The 22,666-nt window shown below is 43.7% G+C and overlaps 1 protein-coding gene and 1 long non-coding RNA gene across 2 annotated transcripts; one reads left to right on the top strand and one right to left on the bottom strand.

Moving 5' to 3' along the window:
- Positions 1–6,410: 6,410 nt before the first annotated feature.
- On the bottom strand, positions 6,411–16,196 carry LOC106700626 (uncharacterized). Its single transcript, XR_011467717.1, has 4 exons — positions 16,102–16,196; positions 12,717–12,834; positions 11,264–11,329; positions 6,411–6,683 (listed from the first exon to the last, which is right to left on the bottom strand). It is a non-coding gene; the product is annotated as an uncharacterized lncRNA (long non-coding RNA).
- A 2,137-nt stretch (positions 16,197–18,333) lies between these two features.
- Positions 18,334–22,358, top strand: IRX5 (iroquois homeobox 5). Its single transcript, XM_070388418.1, has 3 exons — positions 18,334–19,053; positions 20,119–20,524; positions 20,673–22,358. Exons 1-3 carry the CDS (start codon positions 18,805–18,807, stop codon positions 21,467–21,469), a joined length of 1,452 nt encoding a protein of 483 aa, XP_070244519.1. The 5' UTR covers positions 18,334–18,804; the 3' UTR covers positions 21,470–22,358.
- The last annotated feature ends 308 nt before the right edge of the window (positions 22,359–22,666 follow it).

Here is a 22,666-nt window from a genome sequence, read left to right as displayed (position 1 = left end):
TTCACTGCAAAGGTGATTGCAGCCATAAAATTAAAAGACACTTACTCCTTGGAAGGAAAGTTACGACCAACCTAGATAGCGTATTCAAAAGCAGAGACATTACTTTGCCAACAAAGGTCCGTCTAGTCAAGGCTATGGTTTTTCCAGTGGTCACGTATGGATGTGAGAGTTGGACTGTGAAGAAAGCTGAGCGCCGAAGAATTGATGCTTTTGAACTGGTGTTGGAGAAGACTCTTGAGACTCCCTTGGACTGCAAGGAGATCCAACCAGTCCATTCTGAAGGAGATCAGCCCTGGGATTTCTTTGGAGGGAATGATGCTAAAGCTGAAACTCCAGTACTTTGGCCACCTCATGCAAAGAGTTGACTCATTGGAAAAGACTCTGATGCTGGGAGGGATTGGGGGCAGGAGGAAAAGGAGACGACAGAGGATGAGATGGCTGGATGGCATCACCGACTCGGTGGACGTGAGTTTGAGTGAACTCCAGGAGTTGGTGATGGACAGGGAGGCCTGGCGTGCTGCAATTCATGCGGTCGCAAAGAGTCGGACACTACTGAGCGACTGAACTGAACTGAACTGAACTGAATCCATTGAGCTGTTTAGGGGACAGCTATCGCCAGGAACAGTCTTTCCCTTTCCTTCCTTTATATCCTTCCAAACCACATCTTTTTTTTTTAAACAAATGTTGCCCAGTAATATTGAACAGTTCATCTCAGACTTGCTTTCCATAGGATCATTACAGCTGTATCACACAAGGAAAAAACATTTAATAATGAAAGAGAACACTTTATTTTTTTTTTAAGAAATCTGCCTTTCAGAAATCAGAAAATCTGATTTTCAGAGAAAAGAAAATAGACTGATATGAAAGAATAGATTGTGTTCTCTGGCTGCTTCAAGATTGTGAGTTCCAACCCCTCTGGATATTCTACTAGTACCTCAAAACCAACTGATCTGCCCACACTGTCTTTTCTCCATTAGACCTTCTTCTCCTAGGTTCCCTGTCTCGAAACACCACCACCACGACCTAACTGCTGCAACCTTCAGGACATCCTCGCTGACATGCTTTTCCTTTGCCTGCATTTGTAACCCTTCAGTCACATGTCCTTTTATTTCTAGCATCTTAACATCTCACATCAATCCACCGACATCCCTCCTTCCCCTGGCCATTTTCTCAGCTCCTGCAACTGATCTCATCCCTGGACAACTACTTGCAAAACCACTGAAAGAGTCTCTTATCATCCAAAGACCCTTGCGTCACTACTGAAAGTTTTACCTCCACAATGCAGAGCTGATCTGGTGAAAGGAAGATGAAGTCCAAGCTGCTCTGTCTGGCATAAAAACTGCCCTTCCAGCCTGGCCCCTGCTTACTCTCATTTCTTCCCCATCTCTGCACACATATCTTCTGCTTCCTTCGAGCTCCTCACTGACTCCCAAAGGCACGAGGCTTTCCCTTCCTTCAGGACTCAACCTCAGTGCCCCCTTCCTACAGGAACCTTCCTTGACTTTACCCTCCCTCCGTCAGGCTTGCCTGGGGACTGTGCCCCTGTGGTCCCACGGCACCTGGCCTTTCCCTCTCACCACGCTGAGCTGAAATGGTCTGTTTATGCCTCTGTAGCCACGGCAGATGCTAAGCTCCCAGCTCCACAAACACTGCATGCCGTTCACCGTTTCAACTCCAGGCCTGAGTCCAATGCCCACTTTGTTGAATTCAGGGAACATGCATTCAGATTTGATCCCCTGAATTTATCACAATGTTAAAACCCAGCAGGTATGCATAAACAGTAATGAATACATGGAGCATTCTTTTGGTTAAAACCCAGTTCTGAGATTAACATGCTTTACCTTGTTCCTTGTACCCATACTGCGTGCCAAAACGTTTGGATGGCACGTACAGATGATGAGTTAGACATTTATTTCTGACGTCTGTAAAACAAAATATTATGAAGACTAGGGTTGTGATACAAGCATCTGAAGACTGAATTTCCAGAATTGGGGACAAGCATCTTCAAGTTGGCAGCATCTGCTTTGGAGTCAAAAGATCCTTATTACCACTGAGGCATTTCATCTTCCCAGGACTCAGCTTCTTCATGTGAAAAACACGTCTTCTCTAGCTTCAAAAGCCTGCAAGTGGGAGCTGCCTGCTATTTTTATGCATTGAGTTTGAAAGGTGTTTTGAATAAAAAGTCTTCTGGAAAAAAAATTAAATAGTCTGCTAATGTGTCTTGCAATTGACACTTCAGTATATTTATACATAAAGCTTAAAGATGGCAGGTAGGCTAAGGTAATTTAGCAATGTAAGTTGTTCTAGAAACACTTTGTGGATAAAATATACATAAACAATTATAGACAAAATTATAAAGTGCTCGGTATTTTAAAAGAATATACAGAGAATATAGCAATCACAGCAGAGTCAGGAAGTCTAGTGGTAACCAACCTATGATTTGCAGTATTTGTAAAAAAAATTTTAAACTATCTAAAATAGCACCGTTTTCTTTTTCTCTCTTTTTTTCCTTAAACTGCTAGATAAACAGTATTACAAGATGATTCCACAATACTGGGTCATTACGTATATTCAGAACTTTTAAGTCGCCCACCTCATGTAGCACTTTCCTAAGACCCAATTCATCTTGGTCTCCTCACTGGAAATGGTATATAGTTGAGGGTACTGGAATCTATATTATTACATGTAAAGCCCTGAGTGTCTTAATTTGGATGTCTTTTATAATCACTTTGATCAAATCTATGATTTATATAAACTTATGGAACTCTAATAGTCCCTTAGGTGGCTTCCTTTTTCCAGGGCCCAGTCATATTAGAGAGTTCTGGTTTAGCCTCCTAAAATTGGATGTATATTTAGAAAAGAATCTCAGCTCTCCTCCTACCTTGAATGCTTGAAAAAAATGCACAGAAATACTTCTATTTTCTTAGGGTGCCCAAAAGAGTTTTTTAGTAAAGACATCAGCTCTATGTACCATCTTACAAACATGTTCTTTATGTAACTTTTATCTACATGTGATCTTACAGTTTTAATTTCGGAGCTCTTCTAAAAGAATTTAAAGTTCTTTTATTTTAAGCTTAAAATAAATAAAACATTTCAAAGTATTACAGTCTTACAGGTTATGCATTTAAGACATTAGAAAGGTACAAAATATTTTATCCCTTATCAAACATAAAGGGAAGAAAATAATATTTTGATTTTCACAAACTGAGCTTCAAAACAAAAACATACTTCCAAGCCCTGGTTTTAGGAGGAAGAGTATCCATTTGTTTTTTCTCTCAAATACACATAATTCAAATATTACTCTTAAAGAAGGCCTGCCACATTTCTGGTGAGTTACTAAAACATAGGAAGCTATTAAGTATACTTTGGGGCAGTCACAAACCATTTTAATGTTGCAGGAAATTCTAGCCAGACCAGACTGCACCCCACTTTCAACAAAATGCACTGCAGCTCATTTCTTTCTCTTCCTAATATCTTTTTTTCTCCATTTCGTGTATATGCTCCATCCCAGTTGAAGCCCACCATTTTCTGTGAGGCCTGTTCCAGCAGCTTCAGCTTTCCTAGTCTCTCTCCTGAATTCTGAAGGTTCGGGATTTCTGGTAACACATAATCATGCTGGTCTCTATCTCAGTTTCTTTCTACTTCTCCCCTGTCCCCATCCCCTAAACTAAGAATCAAGAGAACCATTCTCACGGATCAGGGTCTGTGTTGCTCTTCCTTATCATTAGGGTCCCAGTGCCTAGAAGTGCTAGACAGAGGTGCTTCCCTCGCTGCTTCATGATGAGTGACCACCAGTATTTATAGATTCCATGTGTCCACAATATCTTTTTTCCAGGTCATTTTCAAGGGCAAGGGCTATTTTATTGTCTTATGTCATTTATATCACTGTGGTCATGGCTATAATGGGTTAAAGATGAAGTTATATTTAGAAGCACTGCAAGATTGGGGTCTGCTTGGCCTGAGGTGAAGTCCCTAAGGCCTCACTCGAAAAAATTAAAGATTTATAATATTGACTTTTGTTAGAAGGATTATTGTAACCCCTTAATGGCATCCAAAGTTTTCTAAAAAGCAATGGAGCTACATCTTCATTAAGAGCGATAAAGTCAATATATATGGTAGAAAATCAAAATAAAATTATCCTTGAAAATTCTTTCAGTCAGTGGGTTTCTCCCAAAATATAGCATAGATGGTTTTGTATATGCCTTATTATGTCTCAGTAAGTATACCAGGGTAATTTCTACCGGAGTTGGAAACAAAGCCATTCTTCCACTAAGCCTCACATACAGTAGCTGCATTTTAGGGGCCAGGTACTAGAAAAGATGGCTTTCCCAGGTGGCTTAGTGGTAAAATATCCACCTGCCAATGCAGGAGACTCAGAAGACACAGGTTTGATTCCTGGGTCAGGAAGATCCCCTGGAAAAGGAAATGGCAGCTCACTCCAGTATTCTTGCCTGGAAAATCCCATAGACCCAGGAGCCTGGCAGGCTATAGTCCACGGGGTTGCAAAAGAGTCGGACACAACTAAGCATGCCTGCACTAGAAAAGATATTGTTTGTTTTTCATTTCCTTCTTTTTCTTCCTACATGCATATAGTTGAATTAGATGGACATGAAATGCAACACAGCTGAACACAAATGATAAAGATAATGAATTTATTCTACAAATAAAATCTGCAGGCTACATGGTAGTGACAAAAGTTAAAGTCTACAAATTGAAAAACTATTACAATATAGCCTTGAATGTCAAGTCTCTATTAACACTTGCAAATTTTCCCCAAGTACCCTGCCAGCTTTGCAGCACTTTCTATAGTGTATGTCTACCTTTATTCCTTTACACAGAAATTGCTTACCCCCCCAAAAAAAGGTCAGTTTTTTCTCAAAAGTATTTCTCTAGAAATAAGAACAAAATCTAGTTTGTGGAAAAATGCTTTTTTTTATATCTAGCTACAAGTTATTTAAAATAGTCTGTATGTTTTGAAATCGTAGACAAATCCAGTTAAAGCAAAAATACCACAAAAATGTAGATGTTCTCTTTGTCTCCCCTTCCATACACACAAAATCAATTCTAGTCTTAAAAAGACTCTATGTAATTATCATATGACCCACAATCACACTCCTGGGCATTTATCCCAGGAAAATGAAAACTTATGTTCACATAAAAATCTGTACATGCATGTTTACAGCAGTTTTATTCATAATAGTGAAAAACCAGAAACAACACTGAAGTCTCAACTGGTACAACAGTTAAACAAACTGTGGGGCAACCACACCACGGGATATTACCCAACCATAAAAAGAACAGAATACTGATACATGTGAGTTGAAGCTCCAGAAAATTGTGCTGAGTGAGAAAAGTCAATCCCAAGAGGTTATATACTATATGATTCCATTTATAGAACATCCTTGAAAAGAAAAAACATTACAGGAAAGGAGAACAGCCTAGTGATGCTACAGGAAGAGGAGCAGGAGAGAAGCATGTACGACTGTAAAAGGACAGAGTGAGGAATCCTTCCGGGGATGGAAGTTCTGTATCTGGGCTGTAATGAGGCCAATGTCCAGGTTGTGATACTTTCCCTACTGAGGGGAAACTTACTAACTAAAGGTACAGAGGACCTCTCCATTATTTAGTAAAACTGCACATGAAATCTGTAATTATCTCAAAATATAAAGTTTAATTAAAAATAAAAAATATTCTAGCCTAAAAATTTTACTTTGCTGTACGGAGATCTGAGCTTAAGAATTTATCATAGCATTTTGTGAGAACTATAGAAGTGGATGAAGTACAAACTGGGTCATGCCCAAAACAGTAACTCGCCACTACTTCTTCGGGTGTCAGCAGCATCTGTGCCTCTCTCCAGTCCCCTCACTAAGGGCTACCTCTGGTCACACATACCCCTTGACAGAGTTCATACCACAGAAGCCAGACGCCTGCCTGCCACGGAGGAATCCTTCCGTTTCCCTTCAGCCACCACAAAGGCCACAACAAGGAATTTCCCAATGCCAAGGCAACCCCTCATTATTCAGTCTGCCCAAATGTAAGAACTCTGTGGAAGACTGGATGTCAACCTTTATATAAACCAAATCCTCAAAGACGTAACGAATGCTCTGCCAGTTGAGATGATTTTTCCCTCATACCTGAGTTGAGCTAACAGATTTTTTAAAAAGAAAATGTTCCATTCCAGAGGGACTACTATAGAGAATTAAAATTATATATATGGATAACTTTTAAGTCTTTCTTCTTCCATAAATATAATAGGGTCACATTAGAAAGTGATTTTAAACCTATTCTAATGATATCAGATTGCCAGAAGAATTGCTATAATGGAGAAAGTGATTTTTTTCTCAGGGAGGAACCCTCTTTTTCAGGTATAAACATTCATTCAGTCCAACAAAGTCATTTTAGAAAAAAAGTCAACATATAGAATTGTTTTTATTTTTCTATACTTTGATTAAAACAGCATTCAGTAACACACTATAATGCTAAGCATTTCAAATAAAACTGGTGATCAAGAAGGGCATAACCTCCTTCTGCATGACAACTGCGGATTTTAATTGGAAAAATCCTGTAATCTATAAATAAGAATATCCAAAACATATTTAAACCACTTGAGCACTTGATTTTTCCATGTCCTTTGCATCTAGATTGAACAGACCACAGGAAATTTCAAAGACTGATTGCTGAATCTAAAAGAAAAAAACAAAAAAATCTATTTAGTTGTCATGATCACTGTCACCACCAGCCCCTAATATCTTCTTATACTTCACCAACCTCACTTAATTTTGCCCAGCTGCTTTATGCTTGGGAGAAAGACAAATCACTAATCAATCACGTACACTAATTAAAAATGCTACCTTTTGGAGGCATTGTAATACCTTAGTAATAGGGGTGAGGATTTCCTCTAACTGCTTACTTTGAAACATTTTTGATAACACATGAGCCAGGATGCAGTGAACATTTGCAAACGCTTAATGCTAGAGTCTACATAAAATATCAAATTGCCCCCCCACCGAAAAGTGGCAGTACAATTCTGCAACTGGTTGAGGTCACATGGAAAATAGAATTATATGCTAATTTGTTTCTATATTAAGTTATCATAGAAGGTCAGACCAAACAGAGTAAAATGAATTCTGGAAAAAAATTAACTAAGTAGATTGGTATGTACCATATCAAAGTAAACTGTTTATCTTAATAGATACAAATGCAAGAAAGGTTTTTCAAACGGGGGTATTTTCTCCTTTTCGAAAAAAATAAATGTTTTAACCAAACCCAGGCAATGACTTGCATGATTTAAAAACACTTTATCTAAATAGTTTTTCCCTAAAGGAGAACAAGGGCAGGTATTTTTTTTTCAAGGGGAGAAAAGAAACGGAAAAGGGCAGAGTATCCAAAAGAGAATAATTTCCCCAGAAAAAGCTTTATCTATGTACTTATTAAATTTTACTCACATAAATAGTTCTGCACATGTATTATAAAATGAATAGCCAGGTTTAAACTACATGATGGGGTCAGGAGGTGCTTACCATATACATTTATTATTTTATTCCAAAATAAACTAAACAACAATATAGATGTTTTCCTTAACACAGATTTGTCTCAAGAAAATATGCTTTATTTTTTTTAATTACTGAGGAGAAAGATCTATATTTATTTTTTTCTGGAGGGTATATTCTGTAGATAAGCCTTATCCATAGGTAAGTTCTCATATCTAAGATCTAAGATATGAGATCAACTTAGAAAACTATAAACCAAATTAATGGTTGAAAAATTTGGGCTATCAGTTTCACATATGATAATGGTGCAGGCTTTATATTTCTATTTTAAAAGGTCCTTTATAGAAAAAGGGAAAGAACTTGGAGGAGAGGATAATGGAGAACTAAAATCTTACAGCATTTGAAACCAAGGGACCGGTATTTTATAAAGTATCCAGTTTATTGCAGGACATAACTAGGATGAGTAACAGAAATCATCTGTCTCACACCCTCAGGCAAATTCCTGGGGAAAAAAAAAAAAAACAAAAGGATAACTTTTGTTCTAGAGTCTATCCTATTTTCCATTAAAAGATCTGTTTGTATTTTTCATTTTATTGCAACATTTCCAAAGCAGTGCTGCAAATGAACTAGCACTCACAAAGAGTCATCTGAATTTTCTTTAAATCAAAACTCATTTTTAATTTCTAAAGGGACTTTACCTATTGCTTTCAATAAAATTTCATTACTATTAGTTATCATAAAATATGTTAGGTTTCCATGGAATACCAGTTCAGGCATAAGATCTTCAGGCTCCTCGATGAACTATGAAACAAAACTATATACTACTTTACTATCATTCTTGTTTGACGGACCTTATATTTTAGGGTCTTAATCCATTAAAAAGTTGAGAATTACATTTGGAAAGGAGGGGAAAGTCTAACAAAAATGGAAACATGCACTGCTGCCTAAAATATCAGGACTTAAGTAAATTAATCTTCATTCCCAGTGAAAGCAATCTTATGTCCAGGGACTGGGAATTATTCTACCATAAAATACAGCACATTAAATACTACAATAGACCCATTTGAAATGTCTTAACATAATTATTATGTCATCTACAAATGACTAGATATAGACTTATATGTTAATATTCAATACCACAGGTTCTAATGCAAAAGATGCTGAAATGGTAAATATATTAAGCTGGTTAAAGGTAACAGCAAGTAAATCAGTATCTATTCTATGACTAAAAGTAAGACTCCAAATAAGATTTGAAAAAGAATCGATAAAAGCAAGGGCAGAATATTTGGACCCTGGTTATCACAAATAACACTATCATTCTGATGGTTTGCATATAAAACTCCTTACCTCCACTAGCTAGTTGAAAAGAATGAAAAGCTTCTTACAACCAGCTAAAAAGAAAGTCTTTACCATGCTCCTTGAAAAAGCTCATTTTCACATTACTCAGGCTTCATTATGCTAAATCAATATTCGTTTAGTCACTGGGGTTATTGACATATTTTAAAATAAAAGTATACCCTTCAGCTACTGCACTCATTACAGGTAATTTGTCTTGTCAGAGAGCAGGGAATATTATCCTAGTCTTTCAGGGGCTGACAGCCCATGGAAATACCTCCCCATGGTTACAACTGTAAATAATTTTAAGGTAAAATATTGAAAAATCAATGACTGTTTCCTGCAATCTGTCACAAACAAATCAATCATAATCTGTACTGCCAGAGAGTATGATTTGAAGGAGATGGGAGCAGATGTAATTCTTGGCTGGAATCTCTCATTTCAAAATCACTTCACATAATGGTGTCATCATTTAAACACTTAACAGTCAGCGCAACTGCCACTGTAACATCTAGTTGGACAAAACCACAAGGAGGAGGAGGAGAAAATGCCATCACTATTATGTTAACAAACATTTAATTTAAATGGTTGCTGCATTAGGAAATTTCAGCTGAAAACAGTTTTACCTGCCCCCTTTCACAGTTTTAAATTAATCAAGGCTGATTTTCTGTGTACTAATGTTTAATAAATTAGTCCATGGCTAAAGAATGTATTCCTTTTACTTTGAAAGTCCATTGTAGAGAACAAAATTTGGAATTAATAAATAAAACATCTGGATTTTAGAATAATCCATAATTCTATCTGTATCTCAAAGACAAAAAAATAGTGTCATAGATGTCAAGATTATACTTTTAAAGTAGGTTTAAAGGTCTCAGTTGCCCAGATATTAAATTTTATATTTTCCTTCTATTAATAAATATTACATTTCAACTTTGTAATACTGAAGCACAATTTAGAATGATGAGCAAGACTTAGTCAATTCAAAAATACCCTTGTATTCCATATACAAGCTATACCATAGATTGATATTTTAAAAGCTGGAGTAATAACCCAAGTAATATGAAGTGTAAAAGTTGGTCAAGGTCATAATATTGAATTGTTCTGCAAATGTAAACTGCCTTCCAAGTAACCACTTTTAGATAATTTTTTTCCAGGCCACATGTTAACAGCTCTTCAGCTGCTTCCAACGTCTACCTAGGCCAGAAAAAAAGAATCTGAGATTGGTATGCTTCTTCTTCCTATTGTATTAACCAAAAATGTCATTTGATTTAAAGATTACAGAGTCTTCTTGAAGTTTTTTGTTTTTAACTTTATACTAGCTCTTTAATAGAAGAAACTGGTTTTAGCTACTACTACTGTTGCTTACCCATTTCCCAATTATATAATTAGACATCATAAAGTCCATTATTCCATTAACATCCTTCTATAGCTATAGTTTGGGGAGTAGATATTTTTGATGACTAGAAAAGTATATCATTTTTCTTAAAAAGAAAAAAAATTTACATAAACACTGTAACACAATTTAAGCCTTTATAAACATTCTTCGAAATAGAATGATTGAATGATAAACTGATATTTTATAAAAGGATTTGACTCTGTTTTTAATTTAACTTGCATAGTCAAGGCAGCAGCATAGCCTGAAAAGATGGAAGCTTTTCTTTTTGATACAAATTTTCTCGTTTTTTATTTTTGTTGTTCAAGAATCTTATATTCACTCTTGGACACCAACATTAGGTTTTTGAAACTGAAAAAGCATGCGGAGAAATGCTCAAAGATCTCATCCAGAATAAAACAGAGTCCTCCATTCCATGTGAATCCCTGCAACAGCTGCAAAGAGAGCAGCAAGCCAACCTAGTGAGAGGAAAGGGAAAGTATTACCCACAGCCCAGGATTACACAAAAAATGGAAAGGGACCTAAAGCTGACAACTAGGGAAGGAACCTGAGTGGCGCAGCTCCCGGCCTCCCGTGCGCTACAGCAGCCCCGGCTGGGCCTGGAGAGCTCCTTGGCAGAGCTCTGGAACCAGTTGTCAACCAGCGAGTCTCCCACTCTGAGCTGGGTGGTGGCTGACAGTAAACTGCCCTGCAGACAGCGTGCTCCCCTAGAGAAGGCAACAAAGCCAGGGAGGTAAATGAGGACAGCTAAGCAACTGCTCCATGTGTGCCCATCACCACACACTAAAATGACACCTACCGGGATGGGGTAGGCCACCATCACAGATCTAATTCTCAGAAAGAAGCTATTTTAAGGGTGTTGAGTAGGCCTAGCTGAGATTTCTCAGCCCTCCCAACACAGCAGCTCAAAAACTCAGCAGAGAAAAATCAGATTGTTTCCATACCCCAAATTTAAAGAAATTGCTGCCTCCTAGATAAAGTTCTTATATGTAATAAAGGCGCAGGATTACAGAGAAAAGTATTCTCTTAAAAGAGATAATATTACCTCCCTATCTTCAGAATCTCCTCCTTCCAAAAGCCAGTACAGTGGCTCCATTATGGACTGTAGATTCTTAAAGAGAAAAACAGCAAGAGTTAGCTTCATCTTTCCTACCACTTCCTTCCTTCATTGAATTACAATTTAATTACCTATACTTGAATTGATTTTATTCCTGAATGATATATTTCTCAAAAAGCATACCCTAACCATTTTCACCAGAGAACATTTAGTATAACCTGCTCAATTAATAAACTATAATCTATTATTGTTGGAAAGGACATGCTTTCTTTATCTTTTCAAGAGTAGGGAACTCCCTTCCACACACCTATTTTATATAAAATGAGAATTAGTTTTAATATATTTGAATACCATTAATATATAAATATGCATCTTAATAAATTTTGTCAAATAACAGATATAAAATCCAACCAATTTGACTGCATGTTTAGATTTTCCTATATTCATTCTCAGGAAGGAAAAAAAAAATCTAATCCTCCGTCTTTTAAATTCAACAAGTTTATGTGGTTAAAAAAACAAAACCAAAAACTAAGCTTAAAGACAAACAAAGAGGAATCAGATTGTTCACTGTATAACATTTTCTTTGTATCTGTGTGTTTCCTAAGTCACTACAATACTTCAGCTCTTGGTCATACATGAAGACCTATAAGGCTCAGTCAGATACAGAAGAACACAAAGGTGCTATTTAAAAACAATTAGATATTACTTCATTTAATATTGAGAGTCACTTTAATGCCTTTGAAAGTATTCAGAGAAGCACTGCTTCTATAGCAGACTGTACTCGAGTTGCCTTCTGTAGAATTAGCTTTTTTTTTTTTTTTTGGGTCCTCCAACCATCTTTTTTTTAAGAAAATATTCTCTATCACTGAATCCTGTACTTTGCTTTCCCCACTAGACAACACAAATATTCTGCACAATTTTTTTTTTCTTATAGCTTTTCTCATCTGCTTGTGTTCATGAGCCCCTATTCTGATGAGAAGGGACAAGTTTTGTGCACACCTGTATGCCCTTTGTCATTAAGAGAGTTTAGTACCTATGACTAGAGCTGATACTCCCCTTATATTTATTCTAAAAAGAATTGGGGTAATGAAAATAATAAAAAGCTGTAATTTGATATAAATATTTCCTTCAAATAATAATTATCTCTTTATAATACATCATAACCTTAGTCTTGATTTTTATGAAAAGCACTGAGGTCATAAATTTCACTATCCAAAGATACCATTAAAAAAGAAATCATTCAGTATATTTCCATGAAGCAAAATGTTCCTACTTATTAATACACTGGTAAAATGGTAATAAAGGCCTCAAGTGGCGTTCTTTCCATTCTGTACTGAGACCATCCCTATTACCAATATAAATACTTTGGTAAAACAAACACTGGTGCTATTTTGGGTTTACTCCCAAATACACAAGCACAACTGTGCAGACACTCACTTACAGATGAGCGTGGGGATGCTCAAGGACAGATTTCAGTCAACACTTGGAGGAGCCCCACAGTTCAGAAGTGAACTTAGCTGAAAACATCCAAACGTATATGGAAGCATCATACTCATAACCTGCACAGAAAATAAAAATGATTCTGTTTAAGGAAATATAGAAGTCTGGTTAAATACTTCTGAGATATTAGATACGAATATCTAATCTAATTTTCCCCAAGGTATCACTTTATATTACCGCAAATAAACAAGTAAAGACTGTATCAAGGTGTGGAATATCATTAACCTGAGAAAAGGTTGGTAAAATGGATTACATAAAAGATAACTGTAGGAGAAAATTATATTCTCTTCTCCTAAACAAATACTAAGTGCATCCTCACTAATAAAGATTTAAACTTTAACTATATTTGTATATACTGGTTTTCAATTTTGAAGCATATAAGTTAATTTACCACTCTAAATTGGTACTTAGGTATACTCCAGCTATAAAAATACTACAGATTTATGAAGAAGTTAAGTCATGAGTACCACACTCCATAGTAGTGCTATGAAAGCAAACCAGAGTCATTATTGAACAAAAATAATAATAATTCCAAGGTTTTACATCTTTTCAGAGTTGTATCAGCTGCTATTCTATTAAGGACAATTATTCTCTATAAAAACAGCTAACATTTATACCAAAAAGATGTTAAAACTACAGGACTCAACACCATGTAGACACTGGAGGGAAATATGTAAAGATATTGAGGTACTACCACACAAAACAGGCTCTGCTATCTCAGAGTTAAAATGTTATTCCAAAATATGATACTGTTTTCATAACCTATTTTAAAAAACATGTTTAATTCACTCAGGATCACATGATCTCATTTATTTGCACTGAAAATTTCCCCAAGATTTCTATACTGTAAAAATACATAATTATATATTAATACATTAATAATTACTTGGTATTATTTATTAAACCAGATGACAGGTAATTAGCTCATATTCTGATTTCATTTCTTTTAACATATCATACTTGAAAATAATAGATGGATAATAACACTGGGATGCTGATGCTGGCTGCCAGAAAAAAATTTTTTGATGGGGGATCTGGAAGATAACTAAAGCAATTATCTCAAAAGTAATGCTCTTGTTTTCGTTTCAGCAAACAAGTCTAAATAAATCATTCTTTGATTTTAGTTTCCCGTATAATGACAGGCAGCTAATTATCCCTGGAGTCACAAACAAGCTGTGACTCTCTACCTGGCCTCTCCGATCAGAACGCCTATGGCCTCCTCCACTTTCACTTCCTTTTTCTACAATGAGTTTTAATATTAAAGAAAAACACTCACACATCTTACACACACACTGATGGACAGCCAGCTTCCAGGAAATCATGAGCTACAAAGAGAGGGGGGAAATCTTAATGCAATACTTATGTTGAAGGGTATTAGGTGCTGGATAAGCCAAGGGGTAATATAATCAACAGCATCCGTCTTGCTATTGTTTTGGCATTCAGAGATTTGAAGTAAAGGACAGTAATATTATTTTAGTGGTCATCCAGGTTATGATTCAGATCCTTAAACTAATAAGAGTCTAAATGCACTATCTTCTCTTGCTCATCAATTCGAATTTACAGAAACACATTTTGGAAGAAATAAAACAGTTTTCTTCTGTGTCTGGAAGTAAAACAAGGCTTTCCATAAACAATGTAGCTAAGTACTTGAGAAGAAAAAAGAATATGTTTTAGATCATGAAAACATCCTAAGAGACTTTTCAAAAAAAAAAAAAAATGAAGGGACATAAATTTCCTATATATTTACTTTTTCATTACATTCCTTTTTCTGCACATTAAGCATGTCTTCCTCTACATATTTTTTTCTGAATACTAATAAACGTTTGCTTAATAACATACTAGGCTATTCATGCTTTCCTTTCTAAATCAGAAACCATTATTCCACAAAGATGGAGCACAAAGAAAGCCGATAGAGGCATTGCCAAAAAAGCCACAAGTAGTATCAATACATGCCAGAACACTTAACATTGAACTATCATTTCTCTCAAACTTCTGCTGCCAAAGTGCTCACAAAATCTGGAACTCAAAGACAGATTTCTAGTGCAATTAAATTCTCCAGAAGCAAAACTGTACAAAAATATGCCGCCCTTCTTATGTCACCATTTTATAGACAACATTTTCTCAGGATCTTAATTAAGATAACGATGCACACCTGTGTCAACATTCTCTGGCAAGACAGCCTTATCAATCATAATCCTTTAAGTACACTCCAAAACAGCAAAGCGATATGACAAAAGCAATCTGTTGCCTTTCCTAGCCTGTGTTGTGTCTCTCCCACAAGAATGATGAGATCTTTAAAATACAGCAGATCTACTTTTATAAGTCTTTAAAGTTTTTACTGTAAACAGTTATTACACTAAATAAACAGGAATAACCTCTTTTGCACTTGATTTAAACAATGACAACTGTACAGCCAAAACTCTAGGAGCAAGCTCCACATCATGTCTTAGCAATACAATTGTGTCTGTTATTTTAAAGCTCTAAATTTTAAGAGTAATGCGTAACAGGATCCGTGCAGACATGACAAACCAATAAACCCTTAGGAAGTTTTAAAATTAGAATGTTTTAAAGTCTTTCATTAAGATCAAGGCATGCCTAGCCCTAACCTAAGTGCAAATGTTCAGAAAGATACAAATGCACTAGTAAGCGGAAAAGAAAAAGAATCGTCTTGGTAACCTGGAACCAGAGGGAGTTAGTTCCTGCCTGCCGTGGGAGAAAGCTTCAGTGACAGGAGATGAGTTAAACTACTGCTAAAAGTAAGCAGGCTCCCAAACTGAAAGCTGATAAATAAAGGGGGGAAAGGAGGGAGAGGAGAGAAAGGAACGCATCCAAGGCTAAAAGTTAAAACCTCAGGTTTACCAGCAAAAACGGAAGGCTTTCACATGAAAACGGAGAAAACCCGCCAGATGCTATCTGAATCCCGCCTGTCTGCTAATAATCAGCTCTTCCCTCTCGCATATTAACACGAGTCTATTTCAGACGCCGGGCGGCGGTGGCCAGCGGAGCAGCAGAGCCATCAATGTGCAAATAAAGCAGAAAATAGAGACATCCTTAAGAAATGAGTCTCAAATTTGACGCAGAGCGGAGGTGACAACCACAGCAACAGAACCATAAATTCTAAATGCTTCAATATCTTTCAGGATTCTCTCCAAGTCCTTGACACCAAAAAGAAGACAGTATTAGAAAACCGGGGGGTGCGGGGGCGGGAAGGAGTTGTAAGTATGGTGTGTGTGTGTTTTGGGGGGGCAGAGGGGGTTGCTCAGAGTGGCAGGATGATGTAATGAGGATGTCTGTGTTGACAGATTCAGATTCTCGGTGGCACAAACCTCCAGGGCTCCATTTCCGAGATCAGCATCCTGGACCAGAGCCGAGAGGGTGAAGTCGCCGCGCGTGGATGGAGGGGACCACGCCCACGCCCGCCCGCTGGGGGACCGTCACACCACGAGAATCCCGCCCAACGTTCACGCAGCCCATGCCTACCGAGAGCCCGGAGGGGCGCAGGGCACCACCGCGTCCATCCCGTCCACGGGAGGACGTGGACGCGGCTCGAGAGGCAGGAAGCCCGGCCGAGACGCGGAGGGTACGCGGTGGCAGAGTGGACGCGGGGCTCACCTCTCCTCCGCAGCGCGGGAGCGTGAGCCGCGGACGCTCCCTCGTGGCTGGCGCGAGCCCCCGGCTGGCGGCGCGCGCGGGCCGCTGCCGACCGTTAGCGCGAGGGGCTGCGGCGGCGGCGGCGGCGGCGGGCGGAGCCGGGGGCGGGCGCTGGGGAGCTGAAGGGCCGCAAGAGCGCGAGCGACGCGAGCAGGGCGGGGACGCTCCTGGGCACTCCCCGCGATCACCCCGGCCCAGCCCGAGCCCCGGAGAACACTGCTCCCTTGGCTGCCTGAGAGGCCGCCAGCCGTCGGCTCCGCGCGCTCGGGGCTGCTCGGCCTCGCCTCAGTCGCGGCCGGTTCGCTGCCACCTCAGCTGGGCTATGCCCGCCACCGCCGCCGCCGGCTTCCCGTCTCCATGACAATAGGGCGCAGACGCCCCGCCCCGCCCCGCCCCCTCGGCGCCTAGACTCGGAGGGAAGCGGGCTCACGTCGCCGAGGGGCGGAGCCTATAGAGGCCAGCGTCCAATTAGAGGTGAAGGCAGGGAGGGATGGGGCCGGGCGATTTCAGAAGTTGTAGGAGAATATCCGCCTGAGGGGCGGAGCCTGGGAGAACTGATGGCGGGGGGGGAGGAGTCTGCGCGCGTGCGTGAAGTCGCGCTGCAGAGAGTGTGGGTCTGGAGAGCAGGCTTGTGTGCCAGACCCGGCTGGAACTTAGGAAATAAAAGTATCTCGACTGTCAGAGTCATTGAGGGAAACTTTGTGTCTAGGTATACTTCGGCTTCCGTGTGACTGCATTATAAAAGCCACAAAGTCCCGGATCTACTGGAGTGCCCAACACTGTGCCAGCCCCTGTCCTGGTTCACCAGCGCCCCTGTCTGTCCCAGAGTTCGAGTGCTTCTGTGGCTTGCGGTGGCGCTGGGTGTAGAGACAGGCAAAAGGTCTGTTTTGTATTCTGTTTTGTATTCTTCGTGGGCAAGGGCTCGGCCTGTGACTCAGTTGTGTTTGCCTTGCCAGAGCCTCGCTGCACAAACAGTGATTGGGTTGGTTACTCCTCCGCGGACTGTTAGCGGTGGAGCGTGGGCGGGTGCGAGCTAGAGTGCGTGCGAACTGGAACAGGACCCGCACTCTCCACCACCGTCACCACCTGCCTAGATGGGCGAGTTGCCGGTGATGCAAAGCCCCAAGAAAGGGGCAGCGAGCCATTGTGGGAGAGGGCGTAATGGGGTCCAGAGACTTACTCCAGTGTAGCTGCTTCTCCGTCTGGCAGCTCTTGCCCACAACCTCTCTAGAGAAAGGCTCCCCCCGTAGTACTGGGTCCCCAGTGTCTCCTCCCTCGCCGTCTGGCGGGGAGTTGGTGGAAGGGAGGCTGAGCCGGAGACGTGCAGATGTCCAAGGCCTGTCTCTCGCCCACCTGCTGCTGCTGGTGGAGAAGAACAGTCACCCCGGACTCCCAGCGCCCTGAACGCTGGCATCCATCCGGTTCTCCCTTCATTCAGGGGCCTTCATTCCTGGTCTCCAGCGCTCTTGTGGGTCCTTTAACTAGGGGGAAAAGCCAGGGGAGGGTGGACGGCGATCCGCTTTGGAGCCCAGCTTCCTCGAGAACAAGAAATCCGCTAACTCCGTGATTTACTGTGGCGTAGAAAAAGCAGAGCGTTCGCTGGAGCGCGGTCCGCTGCTTCGTTCCCTTTGTGCGTTGGAACGGCAGACCGGCCACCAGGGCCCGCTTGTGTCGGAACCGCCGCTCCGCCTCCCCGACTTAGCAGGGGAGGAAAGTTGGAAGAGATCGTCGCGCCTGGGATGTGATTGTCATCCTGGGGCCGGCGCTCGAGAGTCTGAGTGAGAGAGAGGGAGAGACCGATGAGGGGAGGTGGGGGGGAATAAGAGGAGGGGGGAGAGGAGGGCCGCGGTGGAGAGGCGGGCGCTAGGGAGGGGCGAGGGGAGCGCCAGCGAGCGGGAGAGGGAGCCGGGGAGGAAGAGGGAGAGGACGAGGAGCGCCTGGCGGCCGGGTTGGCTGCGGCCGCCCAGAGGCTCCTGCCAGTCCTCCCACCGACTACACCCCGGGAAGGAGGAGCTTCAGGCGCGCACAAGGCGTCAGAATCCTCAATTTCCAACTTAGCATCTTGGCAGGACCTTTGCGAAGCCAAAAGCGGAGCCCCCCAGTGCAAAGAGCGAGGGGGAAAAAGAGAAAGCAACAAGGGAGGGGGGGAAACCCTGCCGGGGCGAGCGAGGCGCGCAGAGGAGCGGGCTCATCGGTCGCAGCCGGAGGCGCGCGGGAAGCCAGCGAGGAGGCGCCGCGGGCCGGAGCCCGGGAGCCGGGGCCCGAGGAGCGGCGGCCCGGGGCAGCCGGAGACCAGGTGCCCGCCCGCTCGCCCTCTCAGGGCGCCGCCCGGCTCGTTGGCGGCCGCGGCGCGGAGCGCCCCATGCCCGTGTGTGGCCATGTCCTACCCGCAGGGCTACTTGTACCAGCCGTCCGCCTCGCTGGCGCTCTACTCTTGCCCGGCGTACAGCACCAGCGTCATCTCGGGGCCCCGCACGGATGAGCTCGGCCGCTCGTCGTCGGGCTCCGCGTTCTCGCCCTACGCCGGCTCCACAGCCTTCACGGCGCCCTCGCCGGGCTACAACTCTCACCTCCAGTACGGCGCCGATCCCGCGGCGGCAGCCGCCGCCGCCTTCTCTTCGTACGTGGTAAGTGAGCGGGAGCCTGGGCGGGCAAGGGCAGCTGGGGCCGCGCGTGGCGGGCGGGGGCTGCGGGGGACACGGGCCTCGGCTTCACCGCGGACCGTCCGGCAGAGCCTCGCGGCCCCTGCGAACTTGGGCGATTGTCTCTCTCGGCTTCGCCCGGGTCTCGGGCTCAGGAGTTGCGCGGAGAGGAGAGCCGCGTCTTGCTCAGATCGCTAACTTGGCGGAAGGGGTTTTTTGGAGGAGAGGTCGCTTCAAAGAGCAACATTTGGTTCAAACGTGAGCTCTAGGCCGTCCCGCACATTTTACTCTATTTCATTTTAGGGGGTTTGGCCATTTGGCGAAAAGTAGTTCAAAAGAAATAGATCCGAAATCTGAACAGAAGCGTGCTTGGTCTGTGTAAATGTGTTTGGCCTCGCCTTTAATTAGTCCTCCAAAATGTTGCAAATCCGTAATCCTATCTTCGCAATCCGATTTGGAGGTATTAAATTTCTGAAAAGTCGGGCGAGCTGCGGTGCATCCGGGATTTTTCGGCCGGGTGCACTTTCTGGAAAAGCGCCGTGGCTTCGGTTTGGGGTAACACTTTTGGAGGGGTGGGAGTTCAGGGACAAGGCTTGGCTCTTCGTTTGCCTTTCTCTGTGGGGGAAAAAAATTCCTTGACTTCCTTTGCTCACTACCCTTGTTTCTACTGCGCAGCCACTCGGGCGCAGAGAGCAGAGTCGCCGCCGCTGCCCGGGCCTCTCTCTGGGTAGAGGGGCCTGGCCTCGGTGGCCGGATCTGCTCACGCAGGGGAGGACGTGCCCAGCCAGAGGGGGGCCTACCAGGTGCCTGGGAAGCCAGGACTGCTCCAAGAGCCTCCAAGGACTCAGGGATTGGCGGCCTCCGCTTCCTTCTAAGGAGGAAGAGGGGTTGCCCCAGGGTCTGAGCCCTCCAGCCCTACCCCAGGGGAAGCCTGAGTGCGGGCCTCGCTGCCCGAAGACCCCTGGGCGCAGGGCAAGTGTGCTTCGGTCGCCCAGGTGGCAACTGGGGACCACGGCCCACTCTCACGTTCTCTCTGCCCGTTCCCTGCAGGGCTCTCCCTACGACCATACACCGGGCATGGCAGGTTCCTTGGGGTACCACCCGTACGCGGCGCCCCTGGGCTCGTACCCGTACGGGGACCCCGCGTACCGGAAGAACGCCACGCGAGACGCCACAGCTACGCTCAAGGCCTGGCTCAACGAGCACCGCAAGAACCCCTACCCCACCAAGGGCGAGAAGATCATGCTGGCCATCATCACCAAGATGACCCTCACCCAGGTGTCCACCTGGTTCGCTAACGCGCGCCGGCGCCTCAAGAAGGAGAACAAGATGACGTGGACGCCGCGGAACCGCAGCGAGGACGAGGAGGAGGAAGAGAACATTGATCTGGAGAAGAACGACGAGGATGAGCCCCAGAAGCCCGAAGACAAGGGCGACCCCGAGGGCCCCGAAGCAGGTTGGTGGACGCGGGAAAGGGTGTGTGGAGCCAAAGAGGGGCCTGGAGAGGGGGCGCCCAAGGCCTGGAGGTTGGGGACAGGGTTTTTGCCTTTGCGGGTGGGGACCTGTGGCCTCCGCGTCTCTGACCGCCTGGGTTTCACCCGCAGGAGGAGCAGAGCAAAAGGCGGTTTCGGGCTGCGAACGGCTGCAGGGGCCGCCCACCCCTGCCGGCAAGGAGACCGAGGGCAGCCTCAGCGACTCGGATTTTAAGGAGCCGCCATCCGAGGGCCGCCTCGACGCGCTGCCCGGGCCCCCCCGCGCCGGCGGGCTCTCCCCGGCCGGGCCCGCGGCAGCGCGGCTGGCCGAGGACCCAGCCCCTCATTACCCCTCCGGCGCGCCGGCTCCGGGCCCGCACCCAGCCGCGGGAGAGCTGCCCCCCGGTCCCGGAGGGCCCTCGGTCATACACTCGCCGCCACCGCCGCCGCCGCAGGCGGTGCTCGCCAAGCCCAAACTGTGGTCTCTGGCGGAGATCGCCACATCCTCGGACAAGGTCAAGGACGGGGGCGGCGGGAACGAGGGCTCTCCGTGCCCACCGTGCCCTGGGCCCGTAGCCGGGCAAGCCCTAGGAGGCAGCCGCGCGTCGCCAGCCCCGGCGCCATCGCGCTCGCCCTCGGCGCAGTGTCCCTTCCCAGGCGGGACGGTGCTGTCCCGGCCTCTCTACTACACGGCGCCCTTCTATCCTGGCTACACGAACTATGGCTCCTTCGGACACCTTCACGGCCACCCGGGGCCCGGGCCAGGCCCCACCACGGGTCCGGGCTCGCATTTCAATGGATTAAACCAGACCGTGTTGAATCGAGCGGACGCTTTGGCTAAAGACCCGAAAATGTTGCGGAGCCAGAGTCAGCTAGACCTGTGCAAAGACTCTCCCTATGAATTGAAGAAAGGTATGTCCGACATTTAACGCGGGCTGCGTCGGTCCCGGACCTTCCTAATTTATTAAAAAAAAGAAAACATGGCCTTGGCAGTTATTTTTCCATCAACATGAGAGAAAAGCAAAACTACCCCTCCTACTAAAAAGTTTATAGTACATGGAGATGGATGATATAAAAATGTAAACATCTCCACACACCCACAGAAATGTCTTAACCAACTGAAAAGAAAAATTTTAAAAAGGATTTGTATTAAATCTTATTCTGTATATTTAATGTAGCATTTTTGTATTTAAATTGATAATTCAATATCTTTGAAGTAAATTATGAAATTAAGACACCTGTACAGGCATTTAATGTTTTTTTGTAATATAAATATATACATTTGTGTTTCCCCCAAAACTGTTTCATAGTTTAAAAATACAAGTTTAATTTAATTTTTTTACACCTATTGATTTTTTTCTGGGTATGAGCTAAAGTATTATTACAGAAAGGAAACAGGTTATATACTCTTAGATTTGAAAAGTAAAACTGCAGCAGCCTTTGTAAAATGCAAAATATTTAATTAAAAGAGATTTTAACATTATCAGAGCCACTCATTACTTGTTAGAAGCCTCAATAAACTGTCCATCGCCCTGGACAAAAGATGTAACCTGCAAGTTTTTTTCGAAGTGGGGAATGAAAGGTTCCACCGAACCCAGTTTGCCAGCGGGAAACCGTAATTAGGCTTCGAGCTCCAGGGAACCTGGCCCTGCCCGGAATGCAAATTTGGATCACTGATGCGGGCTGCTGTGGGGGGTGATTGGACCCTGGAGGAGGGACGAGAGAGACCCAAGAGTGTGCCCAAAAGGGAGAAGAGATGGCAAAGCCAGTTAGAGACACGCACCACCCGAGCTCCAACGCTTAACCTAATTACTTCCAATCAGTGTCGTGTTTTATGCAAAGCAATCAGCTGGTGAACTTTGCTAATGAGTTCGATTTTATGCCGGATTTAGCCCTTATTACTATTTCAAAGGTGCTCTGGGCTAATGCGGGCGGGAAGCAGTTGGGGGATGCCAAGGAGAAGGCTTTCCTAAGTCACTGTTGTCTCTACCCCTTCAAAATTGGGCATTGATCTCTTCGCTGGATTTGATTAAATTAGTAATTGTTCCATCCGCGACCGTGAGGCTGGTAGGCGGCCGGGTAGATTCCCCGCGCAGCCGCGGGGCTGGGGCCGCGGGACCAGCGAG

Source organism: Bos mutus, chromosome 18, assembly GCF_027580195.1.
Source record: "Bos mutus isolate GX-2022 chromosome 18, NWIPB_WYAK_1.1, whole genome shotgun sequence".
Lineage (NCBI taxonomy): Eukaryota > Metazoa > Chordata > Mammalia > Artiodactyla > Bovidae > Bos > Bos mutus.
This window is presented reverse-complemented; position numbering and strand designations above follow the sequence as displayed.

What these genes read in the sequence shown, in the direction of transcription:
- IRX5 (XM_070388418.1), top strand. Translation starts at nt 18,805, where the DNA reads ATGTCCTACCCGCAGGGCTACTTGTACCAGCCGTCCGCCTCGCTGGCG. An exon ending in CCGCCTTCTCTTCGTACGTG is followed by an intron (nt 19,054 to 20,118) that starts GTAAGTGAGCGG and finishes CGTTCCCTGCAG; the next exon opens with GGCTCTCCCTACGACCATAC. An exon ending in CCCCGAGGGCCCCGAAGCAG is followed by an intron (nt 20,525 to 20,672) that starts GTTGGTGGACGC and finishes TTTCACCCGCAG; the next exon opens with GAGGAGCAGAGCAAAAGGCG.